Genomic DNA, 15,065 nt, shown 5'->3' with positions numbered 1-15,065 from the left:
TATTATCATCACCATTCTTCTTTTTATTATTATCATCCTCATAATTATCATCATTATTAAGTTTAAAAAGTATTACTGATAGAGAACAAAATATTCTTTCTAAAGCGTTGAATTTGTCCATAAAAACAGTTATTAAGGAACTTTTTGTAACTCTCCCTCTGACTCTTAAGGTGAAGCAGTCAGGTTTAAATAAATAAATAAAATAAAATAAAAGCGCGACAGGGAACAAGAGGCAGACAGGGAGGAGGCGAGGGGGAGGGAGGGGGTGTAAGAGGACCAAAAATAACAAAAGGCATGAGCCTGTCTCTCCTCGGTATTTTCCACTCCGTTACATAAAAATCCCTCCTTCCCGCTTCTCAATAAGCCTCCTCGCTCTCTCCGTCTCTGCCAGCTCCTCCTTCCGCCCTGTCATTGGTCAGCTGGTCGTCCTAACAAAGCCGCTGTCTTGATCTCGTCCAAGTGGTTCTCAGAGTCCACTGGGGGAGGAAGGAGGAAGTGAGCGGCAGGGTGGCAGCAGTCCCGCATCAGTCACTTCGGAGCAGTCTGAGTGAGAACTGAAGAGGTGGGAGATGCTCCCCTGGCTCTGTCTGTGCTGAACTGTCACAAGGCTGACCAGCCACCGCATACCCGTCATCCTCAGCGCCTCAACCTGTTTCTGACAACTTTCCAGTTAACATGAGCTCCTCGTCAGCCAACCTGCACAACAAACGCCTACCCTGTAAGTGCTTTTATTATTTATTCTCTTATTCTTTGCAGAACATCAGCTTTCAGGTCAGGTGGTAATATTTTGACCAGAGGTTTGCTCCAGTAACACGTTTTTTTTTATTTTTAGATACAAAAATGCAGGGCATGAGAGAAAAAAGGGTTCCTCTCCATATTTGGTAGGCTTGCTTGTCTCTTGTGCTTTTCCCAGATTTGTTGGTTATGTGATGTGCCGCCAGGTCTTTAAAAGTCCATCTTTTAATCTAGATTTGTAAATAAGAAATTAAAGTATCATCATAAATTGATTTAGAGCTCTCTTACCATTGTGTGTGTGTGTGTGTGTGTGTGTGTGTGTGTGTGTGTGTGTGTGTGTGTGTGTGTGTGTGTGTGTGTGTGTGTGTGTCAGATATAATAGGAAAGCTTGTGGGATAGGTCTGGCTATGGGTTAAGTATCTGCTGTTGTGATGCTGTCCGAAGTGACTTGTCCAAGTGCTGTGCCAGCCAAAAATCAGTCAGGAATGTTGAATCATCACCCTGAGTAATGGTCCACTAATACCAAAAGAATAGGTCGCACTCTCTATGCACAAGAACAGGGATGCATTCCCACACACAAACACACACACACACACACACACACTGAGGCAGCCTTGGATTGGGGCCACCACACAGCCCCGGACAAAGATCTCTTATTTCTAATGGGATTGCGCCTGCAGATCTCATCAGAGTTGACTCACTGCCACAGAGTCTGCAGCTTGTTTCACGGACACACCAACCCAGATAGGATCCGAAATTGAATTAGTCCCGAAGAGATCAGTGATTTCACGAGGCTAAAAAGGATCAGGGCCGTAACTCCAGAGAAGACGTCTCCCATCTGTTGCTCTGACCCGGCCCCGCTTTATCACATTCTGATTTTTCTTTTTCTTTTTTTTTTTGTGGGTTGTGCTGTGAAGTGAGGGATTGACCAGCTGTTGAGAGCATGCTGCAGACAGAAATGTGGAGGCTGAAAAAGGAAATTGTTTCTATACTCCATGTTTCATAGCTCGGTCCCCTTGGGCACGACCCAGATAAGATGGAGGAGGTTGATGCTCTTTAATAAGCAAATTAGAGGAGTAAAAACGAAATCCTTATCATGTACTGTGTGTTTCATTAATTGTTTACTCTCTGAGGGATTCAAACAGTACGCACACCTGTCTCTGCTTTGCTGCCCTGCTATCTAATGGAGCTTAGCATCTAAGCTAGAAGGGAAAGTGGCACTACACTGAACAACCTCTATTATGCAGAAAATTGTTGACAGCTACAATTAAATGTTTACGTATGAGAGCACTGTTGAATATCACGTATATGGCTGGGGATGCTAACCTGCCTAGAGTGATGGAATTGAGATTGGGACATGTTTACACATCTCTGTGATAGCGTTTCATAATGACCAGCTGGTGAGTCTATAGGGAAATGCTCTCTGTCTATTCCAGTGTAGTAGCAGAACTCACTGACACACTTTATAGCCGTGGCCCTAGAATCACCTTATTTCACACTTCAGAATCTATGTCCACATAAATGGGTTTAATAATAACTTTCTGCTGGCTGCTCTCGTAGGTCACTGGGACCAAACTGACTTGAGTTTGGTTTAATTATTGCTTAAGTCTGGATCGCACTGATAAATCGAGGCTAATGCACCAATAAGAGCGTTTCCTTTTTTCAAGATTCAGACGCTACAAAGCGAGGCACTCGTAATACCGTGTTATTATTCTCAAATAAGACTCATTGCTCACTAATGTGAGAAGAGCTCTCATGTTGCGAATACACTGATTATTCTGCTGCAAACAATGCTTCTTGGCATGTCGGTGCTTTAAGCTAATTGAATGTTTTTGAGTGTTAGCGCGTGATTATACAAAACACGGATGTCTGAACGGTTCCCATTAATTTAGCGTAAGCCCCGTAGCCCTGAGGATACAGACCAGCGCCGTTAATTAGTTCTCCAACAAATCCATCTCCTTACTTTTCAGCTCAACAGCATTTTGTGTATCCCTCCAGGGTTCAGAGCCACTCACACAACAACAGCAACAGTTTGTCACTGAGAGAAAACAAATTCACACCAAAAGAAAATTAAAGTGGATCTGATGGCCTTTTATGGTATGAGATGGTTCTCAGAAAATATCACACAGAGAAGGTGACATTCACATCACTGCTTTGGTTCAGCCCCCAGGCCCACTGGTTAGATTAGCCAAGCTAGTTATTAGTAGTTATCAGCCCACATTCTTACATATCCATATATAAAGCTGATGTACAACTATAGAAAACATTACAGCATCAGATTATTCAGTATACAGTGCTAATTGCTTTTGGCACACTTGATCCTTTGTGCACCTTTTTGCTAGCGAGAGGCATCCTGATGTCATCCTGAGGACATTAGTTAAAATGCTTTAAACACTGACTGTTTGCTAACTGCGCTGCCTCAAATGACAACATTTGCTACTGGATGTCAGCTAAGATTTTAGCATCTGAAGAATGAGATGTTTCCTCCGATAGGTGGTGGATTCCAAATTGCTGCTTTTCTTTTCTATTCACAAGGGGCCGATGGAGCCACATGTTTTGATTTGGCAGCTTTTTACACCAGATGGTGTTTCCGATGCAAACCCCCCCCCGGGGATTTGTACCTCCTCCTGGTCTCAAACACGGGATCTTTCACGTGTTAAGTGTGTGTTAATCACTAAAATATGGTGGTGGACTCCAAATACAGAGCAAAAACACTGTGAATATTGGACTTAGTCATTGATATATAAAAAGACAAGGCACAATAGGACGACACCTCTGTGACGTGTTTCTCCCATTCCACCAAACCACAAAATTGCCATCAGACAGCGTCAGTTCTAACGATTATTTTTCCTTTTTGGAATATGCTCTGTAAAATCCCAGCCGTTTTTGAAGCAGTCAGACAAGCCCATCTCGTATATCTCGTAACCATATTCAAAGTAGCTTGAATCATCTTTTCTTCCCAGTCTGTTGCTTAAACTTGAGCAGATCCTCCTGACCATGTCCGTACGCCTAAATGCTTTGACTTTCTGTCATGTGATTTGCTGATTAATTATTGGCATTAGTGAGCATCAGTATAGCTGGCAGTGTTGGTGTTCGGCCTCATGCCAAAGATAATCAGAGCGGTGCTGACAGTAAGGACAACAGAAGACCTCAAGTGTGATATCGCTTTCAGCTCTTCAAGTGCCATTTCTTAAATAATACTATGTAACGACAGATGAGACCTATTTAAAAAATATTTGGCTCCCAACATGCGCCCTCAGTCAGTGTCAGTGGTTCTGGACGGCAGTGGTTTTCAGGCTATCACTTCTGTGAGATGAGTGTCTGGTTCTTCCCATGTCCTGGGTAAGATTTCCCAAAGCTGGTGGGAGATGTCACCCACGGCTTGGTTGAAGTGCAGTAGACCAGGAAATCTTTCCAGGCTCCAGATAAAGGAGCCAAAAGTCTACATGATGTAAATCAGCACTTGCGTGAATGCCTTTTGTGCAGCTTTTGTCTGCAAAGGGTTAAAGCTTAAATACTAAAATAGTGAGAAAACTTGCATGAATTCTTTAACAAGTGTGCAAAAAAGGCAATGATTGGATCCGTACAGCAGTTGGTGCTCAGTACATCAAGATAACGCCGCACTGACTTTTTTCATAGTTTATACAGAAACTGCAGGCCACCCTGTCTGAGTCTCAACAAACAGACGAGCCGTGTCTGAGAGACTGTTTGGTTTAACCAAACATTCTTACAATTCTCCCGGCTGAGATGAAAATTGCTTCAAACCTTCCTCACAAAAATGAGGAGAGGCGGTGAGACTTTACAAGAAGAAAAGAGAGTAGTGTTAAGGTGACTGAAAGAAGAAGCGTCGCTCAATGTTTTAATAAAGACAGAAAAAGAGTTCAGGATGACGATGATGATGTACCCAAAATATTTCAGAGCGTGCCTACAGATTTAATTATCAGATTTTTAAAAAGTGTCCGTTTTCTGAGCTCAGCTATGTTGCCGTGCCCTGATTCAGGCTGTTGACAGTCACTCTACATACACTTTGCCTCTAACAAGCGGAACAAACTCATTAATACTGTTTACTTCAGTGTAAGACCGTGTAATTTGCCGCTGCACTCAACAGAGATTTGTGCATTATTGACTGGTTGGGTTAAGTAATTGAACACTGTGTTGTTCATCAAGAGTGATTTTGAATAAGAGGATTTGTAAATGTTCTGGGTACATCAGTACTTTGTCATCCGCTGAAGCCCATTGTGTCGATCAGAACTCGCGGCAGTCTGCTGGTGGACGTATGGAGGGCAGTGGGTCAGGGCACTGACCTACAAACAGTCCTATTGTGGGTTTACAAAAAAGGGGAAGGAAGGAGAGGGTTAACACTGATGTCATTGTTGGTGGATGGTGCTGGACACTGTTTTGTCCTGGGATGAAGACACACTCATGCACCCAGCAGACATGCAAACACACATCAACAACACTTATAAATAATTCACTGCTCTTGCATCTGGAGTCTAATAAATGTCACTTTCTTGTAGGAGGAAAAAGAAAACCGTGTGAAAAACCCAAAATAATTTGAGAGGTAAAGCAGACACTGCACAGCCTCCGTGTTGTTGTTCTCCATTTTGGTTGTTGTTCCACTTCAGTTCAAGGCACTTTTGGAAGGAAAGTGCAATGTTTTCATAAACCGCAGCGATTCACACTTTGCTGGGACCACCAGTATGCTCTGATCAGGATAAGAAGAAGCACAACGAGATGTTTTTAATGTTAGTTGTATACTTGTGTTGTAATTTCAGACTGCTTCACTGCTCTCACTGTTAGGGTAAATCTACCTGTAGCCAGCCACTGAGTCACCATTAATTACCACAGACACTGATCCACTAATGACCAGCTCTGCACTGTGAACAACCCACTGATGCTGTTAAGATTACTGCTCTGTCGGAAGAGACTATCAGTAAAAATAACAACTAATGAGCCCAGCTATTACTTCCTGTGTCTCTTCATCTCTACAAACCGAACTCTTGCTTTAACTTACTTTTATCTACCCCTTTCCATCATATAACACATTTTTCTTTAGACAGCCCACTTCTCAGTTTTAGCCTTTCAGCCTCCCTGACCTTTTCTCCCTCTCGCTTTCTGCCTTCTTTATGTGTTTACATCCTCTGCTTCTGCTCCCTCGCTCTTTCTCTCTTGTCGCAGTCGGGAACCGGTCCATGTGAAATAAAATCTCTCTCCTCTGATAAGCTAAAGTGTGTCTGGGTGGAAAAGGCAGCCAGTCTTTAAGTGTTGCCTCAGACCAAACAAGTGTTACCTCACATCTGTCCCACGGTTTAGAAGTACATGGTCGTCACCCCTCTCGTTTGTAGATAAACTACAATTGCACAGTGTGTTTGAGGGAGGCAGAAACGGAGCCAAGAGCTGTTATTTGAATTCTTTTGCTTTTCTACTGCAGTCTGCTACTTTCATTTAAGGAGCCAGAGGGCTGAGGGTAGGTACCACCGCTAGAGCCATTTAAATGGCAATATTACAAGCTGTTTGTAAAAGGAAAACGCTTCTCAGAAAAAAAGCCTCGGCTTGGCTGCATGGAATCAATCCAAGTGTTTGGCAAACTGCTCTATAATCAAAGCAGAAGAGGAAAATGTGGTTCTCTCCTGCTTTCTGTTTAGCTGCTGTTTACTGAAAAGTTGTAGCTCGTGCTGCTCCTACAACTGGATTGTCTCGGGAGGCCTGTTTCCTCTGCTCTGACCTTCCCCTGCCTGTGAGCTCACATTTTCATTTAGAACAGTGATGGGCTAATGGCAGCCTCCAGGCGACAGCGAACCCTCCTATCCCTTCATTTAGCCTCCAGATCAATGTGTTGCCTCTACTATTTGTGCAGTAAACTGCCATTACAAAGTCCTGTCCTTGAGAACATCACAGGGGAACGAGGCACGTGGCATGCAGATGCTAAATAGATACAAAGATTGACCCGATTTTCTTTTTTCTTTATGCATAGTGCCCTGTTTTGTTCAGTTTGTCGAGTAGAACATACTCTAGAATGAATATCTGCTGGATGTGTTTTGTTGAGTCTGCTTCATTAGGATATTATAACACATTTTTTTCCTCAGAAGTCTAACAAAACTTTATGCAGGTACTTGAGTCCTTACAGTTGCATCTTTTTTTCCTAGCTTTCTGATGACAGTTTTTCATTGGCTTTATAAGATGAATTAGCCTAATTTCTAAAGTGATTTCCTGTAAGTGGAATCATGTCTAAGGAGTACAGGCCCGCCCCATTCTCTTACATTGCTGCTTTTGTCTGAATTTGAATGGACTCTTTCTCCCACTGCCGCCTGAGCGGAGGATTTGAGTTTGTGTTTATGTGGGAAGCCAGAGCAGTACACGGACATGTCCAGCACGCTCCCTCTTTCTTCATCCTTCTGTCTGTTCCAGTCATTCTGCATGCCCAGCTGGTCTTGAGCCCTGGTCTATGACCTTTTCTTCCTCAAGTCCCAGGGCACTGACAGGAAGGAAGGAGGGGGGTGACTGGAAGGACAGAGGGGAGAGACATGAGGAGAGAAACAGAAAGAATGGTATACTGGACAACGATGGAGAAAGGAAAACTGAACCGAATTCTTAAAGTAATAGTATCACTTCCAAGAAGAGAGAAAAAAAAAAAAAAAAAAAAGTAATAGTATGGCTTAAAGAAAGAAATTGAGATAGAACAGGATTTTAAAAAAGCCATACAGTAAGATAGGAGGAAGGGGCAAAGAAGAGATCAAAATAGGCAGAAAAAAATCAGAAATGCCACCGAAGGATGAGAAAAGGAAATAAATGACAGTTTAATGCATGTTGCCTCATTCAGCAGCAGGAACTTCAAACATATTGTGGTACAGAGGGAGAAGTAATTAATTGATCCCGTACTGAATTTGTACGTTTCTTCATCATTTGGATCATTTGGAAATTGAAGGAATCTAAAATCACCATCAAGCATACTTGGTCTGGCGATCTATGCAAGATCTTACCACACAGGGTGATCATATTCATGAGGAAGGTGGTGGATCAAAACTACAGGAGGAGCTTGTTAATGATCTCGACTTGCTGTGTTTGCATGAAGAGAAATGCAGAGTAGAGGTGGGAACATTATGCTCTGGGGCTGTTTTTCTAATAAGGGTACAAGACAACTTCATTGTATTGAGGGGCCGATGGATGCAGCCACCTGCTATAAAATCTTGGATGAGAAGCTCTTTCTCTCAGCTAGAACACTGAAGATGGGTCTTTCAGCATGACAGTGATCCACCAAGCCAACAATTGCTAAAGACGAATCACATTAAAGTCATGTAGTGGTCTAGCCAGTCTTCAAACCTCAGTCCTGTAGAGAATCTGTGGAGGGAGCTGAAGCTTTCTTTCAGTTTCTGCAGCCAAGAAACTGAAAGAATTTGGAGAGTTTCTATAAAGGGTGTGGCTCTAATACATATTTCACTCGATGACATGCAAATTAATTTATAGCTGTTATATAATGTGTTTTGGTTTGTTTCTCTTTTCCCCCCCTAAATGTTTATGTTGATATTCTGTCTCTCTCCATTAAAATAAAACTACCATAAAAATTAGAGAACAAATAATTATTTCCTCCCGCATATGAAACTAAATACTTTGGCTTGTGAATGAATTGATGAATTAGACTTGATATGTAACCTGGACACCATGGCCATGGTTTTCTTTCGAGGATTTCCCTGTGTGAGTATTTGCAGAGGTCACTAGGTCATCTGCGGCTACCGAAGCCCACTGATCAAGGTTACCCAGCAGGAAAAAGAACCAGGAGGAGTGAAGCAAAATCAATGTGGGGATATACATCTGTAGCTAACCTTTAGCTCTCCATGTGCCTCAGCCTTTAAGTAGAAACAATCAATGCTGTGATCAATCAGTGCTTAACAGAGTAGGAAAAAAACCTCCAGGATAGGCAGTTTGCTTAAACCTGTTGCCTGTCATGGAAAATGAAATTTTGTCCCAGCCTCCAAAGATGCTGTTTATTTTCTGTAAGCTCTCATTATCGTTCAGCCAGCACAAATCAAGTGTTTCATCCCACATGATGTCCTCAGCCGGTCACATTAAATAAGGGTCTCTTTTTACACACACACATATCAGACAAGCAGTGCCTAATTGTGACAGACATCTTGCTTCGTCAGCTCAGCTCCCTTTGCTTTCCTTAAGGCTCTGAGGACAAAGGCATTCCTGATTGTGCAACAGTGCAGTGCGAAGAGAGCATCACAGACCCACGACCTCAAACGTCTCTATGAAGACAGAAATGCTGGAAAGGCAAAACGCTGCAAGAGTGACTGATGCGCCAATGTAGAAAAAAAAAAGTTTTGAAAGCTTCAGGAAAGAGGTGTCGTGTCTGTACCAGCTGTACTAACTATAATAATAAAAATAATGCCCATACATTCTTTTTCACCTGTCCAATTCAGGGTTGCAGATCACCAGAATGATCATTATTGTTTACTGGCCCTGGATGAACTTTCCAAAGTTTAAGGAAATGATCATCATTGGGTTCTCCTTCTCACGTCAGGCTCTTGGTCAGTGGGGTTTTGGATGTTTGAACAAATTCTCACCTTCTGAAAAACATTAATAAGGCATAAAAATGTAACTGATCTCTTGATGTAAAAGTAAAAATGAGATGAATGCTTGTTCCAAACACCTGTGCTAATGTTGTTAGCTTTCTGTTGCCAGTTTGTTTAGAAATTTTTTTCAGGCTGTGGAGAGTCCTTTCTTTATTTCTGGGTTCTGTGTCTACACCCACACACCGTAGGTGCTGTCAGCATCACTCTGCGGTTTGAATGGTCTTCTTCCTGTTTTCCAAAGCTGTCTGCCTGTCTGATCCCAAAGCCAAGCCCGGCCACTGTACCCAGGAGGGACTCTATCAAAGAGGGCCAGAGACGAGCTGCAGTGACAGGCTCGTGTCGTTCTGCCACCACAGATGTGACTCATGGGGGGCACTGCGCTGAGACAGCACTCCAAAGAAGGCAACCTGTTGCTGCTTTTAGGCTTGTGCTGCAGTTTGGGGATTTAAAGTGATTATGCAACAAGTCTTTATAGTTCATAATGAGGACATTTTTGGCAAAGATAGTCTCCTCACATTGCCAGAGAAAGATTTTTTTTTAAAAAAAAATTTTTTTACCCCTTTTCCTGGTAAACATCCTGAGAACATTGTCTTTCTGTTCTCCATCACTTGCCTGTGTAATTATAGAGCTGCTGTGACTGCTGATCTCAACAAAGACCAGCTAATCTTCACATTACTTCCAGTTTGGACATGGCTTGAAAGCCTCATCCAATTAGCTCAATCCCCTGCCTGCAAGTTGTAAGAGCTCCTCAAAATTCAGACACTGCTCTAATGATTACAACATACTACTGTATGCACGCTGAGAGTAAGTGATGACACGTAGAACACATGCTTTCATCTTTTCTCTCTGAGTCTAGTAGGAGGAAAAGGAGTAACAATCTCATAAGTATCTGTGGCCAGGTGAAATGTTCCCCTCAGTCTTCTGTTGGCTCCAAATGCATATTTAGCATCCAAACATGTGACCGGTGTCCATCGTCTCATCCAGCTCTTTCCTGGTGTTTAGAAATGCTAAATGACTTTCATCTTAATTGCCTCTGCATTTTTTTTGTTTTGTTTTGTTTGTAGAATATCTGACTAGTGTTGTTGAATAATGGGGGTTTCCAATACCGGTTCTAAGTGAATAGCGCACTGCGCATCCACACAGTAAAAAATGTCTAACACAGCACCAGGTCTCCACCCCTGGAGTCAAGCTGCTTGGATGTGACGTCTGCTCAGCTACACAGTAAAAGCTTACAAGGAATCACGAATCCAGAGTCTTTACTAAGCATCGAACATTTTTGGTCTGTTTTTCTGTTACAGTATATAGTGTATATAGTATAGTATATAGTGATCGATTACTTAGACACAACCAAGATATCTACACGCCTCTACACGCTCATTTCAGCTTTTTTTTTTTTTTGTTTGTTTTTTTTGTGTAATATATTTTTTCCTTCGAAGTCATGCGTTCTGATACTTACACTATTCCTTCCTTTCTTTCTTCCTTGTTTCCTTCCTTCCTTCCTTCCTTCCTTCCTTCCTTCCTTCCTTCCAGGGTTTTCGCCCCTCCTCCTCCTGACAGCTTTAGATATATTACATACTAAAAACTCTATATATAGAGAGATATAGATCTTTATACAGAAATAGATAGCTATAGTAGCAATCACTTTAACATTACATCAGGTTGGTGGGCTATGATGATAAACTGAAGCTACTTAAGGGCTTCTGCTTACATTTGACTAGTAAATATCAAGTTAATAAAGTTGATAAAGGATTTCAAATGTTCCACAGCTTGCTTCTAAACTTAGTTTGATCAAAGAGTAGGGCTGCCACTTTGATTTTTTTTTTTCTTTATAACAGAAACTGATAAAATGATATGAATCACTGCTTTAAACAGAATCTAGTTTGCTGTACTTTTAGATTTTCATTTGGCTGTAATATACGATTCATCTAAAAGAACATAAATAAAGTTTCTGCTAAAGTAGATACAGTTAGCATGCTAAAAAATGGTATATAAAAAGCACATCTTTATTCAAATGAGACATGTTTGAGTATTGGACTTTGGCTCAGAGTATGTTGACTGTTTGATCCCAGGCCTCTCCACATGTATAGCAGCTCTGCCACCTTTTAGTGACTGTGTGAAGCACAAAGCTTAAACCGGTGTTGTTCTTGCACCATTAACTTAAAACAGAACTACAGACATTATACAGATTATATATGGGAGATCTATTTTGCATCATTCTTTCCTTATGAACAACATTCATACTAGTTTCACATTCTTAATTTCTTCATTTTCATGAATAAATCTTAGAATTAAGGTGTGTAATCTGAGACATAAAATCTTAAACAGGAGGTAATGAAAAATTCTGCTAATTTCTTCCCTTTCCAATCAGCACAGATTAATTGTATAGTTTTTTATTGTATAGTTACTTTCATTGGGGTTTCTTGTACCTTTGTAACAGATAATCTAACTATTGAAAGTTGAAAGACAGAAATCCTTCTGCTTCACAGTTCACGTGTGGATTAATGTCTCCACCTACTGGCTACCAACATTGACCCCTGAGTACATGTATAATGGCTCTCAAGCTAAACAATCCTTAGCTTGAGATGGTCTTACTGACCACCACATGCACCATCAGAGTGAAAGAACTAGTTTGTGAACTCCACCCTGCTGTGGTGGAGGCCTCAACTGGCCCAGCCTCCAAATGACAGGTGGCTGTAGCTCAGGAGGTGGAGCTGGTCTACTAATTGGAAGGTTGGTGGTTTGAGTCTGCATGCCAAATATCTTTGGGCAAGATGCTAACCACAAGTTGCTCTCTGATTCATCCATTGAAGTATGAATGTGTATGAATGTTAGATAGAAAGCACTTCTGCATAGAAATAGTGTTTGTATCATTGTATGAATGGGCGTGTTGTATAAAGTGCTTTGAATGCTCTGGGAGAGTAGAAAAGCGCTCTATAAATCCAGGGATGTGGTGAAAACTTCAGCTGAGCTGGTGTCTGAGTTCCTCTTCTTCTCTTGTGATTGCCAGCGGAGAGCGAGCGCAGTCAGCGGCTCCCAGATGTGGACGCAGCACAGCAGCTCAAGCTGAGAGAGAGACAGCGTTTCTTTGAGGAGGTCTTCCAGCACGATGTGGACGTCTACCTTTCCTCGGCACACCTTTGTATCAAAGATTACAGAAGACGTGAGTTGAACTGTTGGTGTTTATGCATGAAAATGTGCCATATAAATGCACAATAGTATTTTCATACTGTTGTTTCTCTTCTTACTGCAGCTCCTATTGGCAGCATCTCTTCTATGGAGGTGAATGTGGACTTGTTGGATCAAATGGAGCTGATTGACATCTCTGACCAGGAGGGTTTGGATGTCTTTTTCAGTTCCGTAGGAGAAGAAGGAATGCTGACTTCCCCGCTGCCAGGTAAAGAACAGAACCTTAATAAATGCACAGCGGCACAGCTGCATCGCTAACAGTGTTTTTCTCTGACGTCCTAGGAAATAACAACCACAATGAGGAAGCAATCAGTAATGGACTGTTTCGACATGTCCTTGAAAGTCTTGACGCCAAGTCCCGCATGTCCTCCACATCTTCAAATTCTTCCTCTGACAGCCAGACCATGAATGTCAACGGGGAAGACACTCCTGTTGTTGGGTCAGACAGCGAGGAAACGCACACCAATACAGTCAAGCGCAGAGCCATGTCCGCAAAGACAGAGGAGGGGAAAAGTCCGAATTCAGCTTCGTCTTCATAGATTACACCCTCTCCTTAGTAGATCTCTGCCTGCAACACAGATGTTAACACCTGAGCGAAGAGCGGACTTTGACTTGAGTTATTGAAACAGACGTTTGGGTCTTTCTTCCATATAACTATCTTTGATCACTATTTACAACCTTCCTGTTTGATCAGTTAAGCTTAGGGTTGTTGGGACTATTAACTGTAAAGATGGAGACTTTTCTTTTTAACCTCACAGATGGCTGATTAAATTTGTACAGTATTAACACAAAGCAGGGAAGTAAAGCAATAACTGAAACAAAAATATTTGGATAAAGTATGACCTGTGTTCATTTGGTAATGTTTTTTAAAGTTCTGGTATTGAAGTCAAAACTTTGTCCTCTCACAACAAATTAAAAGTTTTAACAATAAAGGAAGAGAGAAAAAAACCTTTTGTGTGCTTGTAACTAAGTATCAAACAGTGCTTCCGTCTGGTTGTTTCGCTTCCTGGGCCTAACATTTTGTGCAAAAGTCTCGAGCCACCACTCATATTCTTTTTTTTTTTTTGTTGTTGTTCTTTGGTTTATTCATTTTTTTTTTTCACCCATTTTCAGTCCAGTCCTTGTAATAGAACATTTTCAGAGGAATGTTGTGCCTACAAATAACAGACAACTCAGCAGAGAACCCATTTTAAAACACATCTTTAGACACTTTGTTTCTATGAAAAATTTCCTATGAAAAATGCCAAACTTAATAGTTTTACAGACATAAAATTTTATTTTGACATTCCCAAATTTTGTATGTCTTGAAATGGTGTGCAATGTGTTCGTTATAAAAAACAAACAACTGGAGGAAAAATGAAGTGGCAGGCCTAAAACTCTATCTACAGCTGATGAACAGTATCAAAAGGTTGTCCTGAAGAAATATGGGGAAAAAAATCCAGCAGTGGCCTGATACATCTACTGTTCACCAGTGCCCCATCAGACCTGGTCTCAGTGGAGGCGTGCCTCTGGGTCATTGTTCTGTGGAGCACATACATTTGTGAAAGTATTCCTTTCAAGCAATATGATGACAAAACCTGTTGCGCTGTCATTGTATTTCACAGCATCCACTCATGAGGAATTCAGAAGGGAAAATCTCTCCAATACAGGAAACTCTGGGAACCAGGTTGCATATGCATAAGCTGGAATCCTCTGATATTCATTGAGTATGACAGCACCCACCAGGAAGAACACCAGATCTTTTTACCCAAAATCTACTTTTAGTTTACAAGAGTAAGCTTTTTCTATATTATTATAAGGAAATCTTTTGTGAGATTTGCAAGAAATCTTCTGCCGCTCACACAAAGTCTTAAAACCCACATGGAGTCAGTTAGGTGCACTGGTATAATCTTTACATGCATCAGACAGTGCTCAAAGTAAGGATATCAACCAAAGAGGAAATATATCTACTCATTTGTAAAATGTTCAGTATTCCTGACATATTAAGAAAAGGGTCTTGTAATTGATTAATTAAACATTCAGCGTTCCTCTCTGGTCTGGGTCATTAGACCAGAGTGAGGCACTGAGTCAAAGGTTTTCTTGTAGTCAATCCAGGCGGTGCACAGGTTGGTCAGTCTGGTCTTCTAATCAAAGTCAAGTGCTGAGCCATGTCCCCAAATACAGAGGGAGGGGAAAAGTCAGAATTCAGCTTTGTCTCTTTCCTCAGTAGATCTCTGTCTGCAACACAGATGTAAACACCTGAGTGAGGCGTGGACTGTGAGAGCGAAGAGTGAGAGTTACTGGGGCTCTCTTCCATATAGTTTTTTGATTCGACCTCACAGGTGGGTGATTAAATTGTATACAGTATTAACACAGTGTAGGGCAGTATATTAATAACAAAAACAACAACAACAAACCGAGCACTCGGAGAATGCAACTCCCCTGAAAGACGTCGTATACTCAAACTTTGATGTTTATGATGTTTTTTAATACAACATGCTGATGTCAGCCTGCTTTTATTATTATAATATGATGACAGTCTGTTATTATTGTGACATCGTAGGACATCATATTGAAAAAATAAAAAAATGA

The 15,065-nt window shown here is 41.4% G+C and overlaps 1 protein-coding gene across 1 annotated transcript; it reads left to right on the top strand.

Moving 5' to 3' along the window:
• The first annotated feature begins 406 nt into the window (after window positions 1-406).
• On the top strand, window positions 407-13,430 carry LOC146669308 (dysbindin). Its single transcript, XM_085405866.1, has 4 exons — window positions 407-718; window positions 12,316-12,468; window positions 12,559-12,702; window positions 12,777-13,430. Exons 1-4 carry the CDS (start codon window positions 676-678, stop codon window positions 13,031-13,033), a joined length of 597 nt encoding a protein of 198 aa, XP_085261992.1. The 5' UTR covers window positions 407-675; the 3' UTR covers window positions 13,034-13,430.
• Window positions 13,431-15,065: the final 1,635 nt, after the last annotated feature.

Source organism: Rhamphochromis longiceps, linkage group LG5 (assembly GCF_057381845.1).
Source record: "Rhamphochromis longiceps isolate RC_006_pf linkage group LG5, R_longiceps_female_GT1.1, whole genome shotgun sequence".
NCBI lineage: Eukaryota > Metazoa > Chordata > Actinopteri > Cichliformes > Cichlidae > Rhamphochromis > Rhamphochromis longiceps.
The sequence above is the reverse complement of the archived record's forward strand: the minus strand, read 5'-3'. Positions and strand labels throughout refer to the sequence as shown.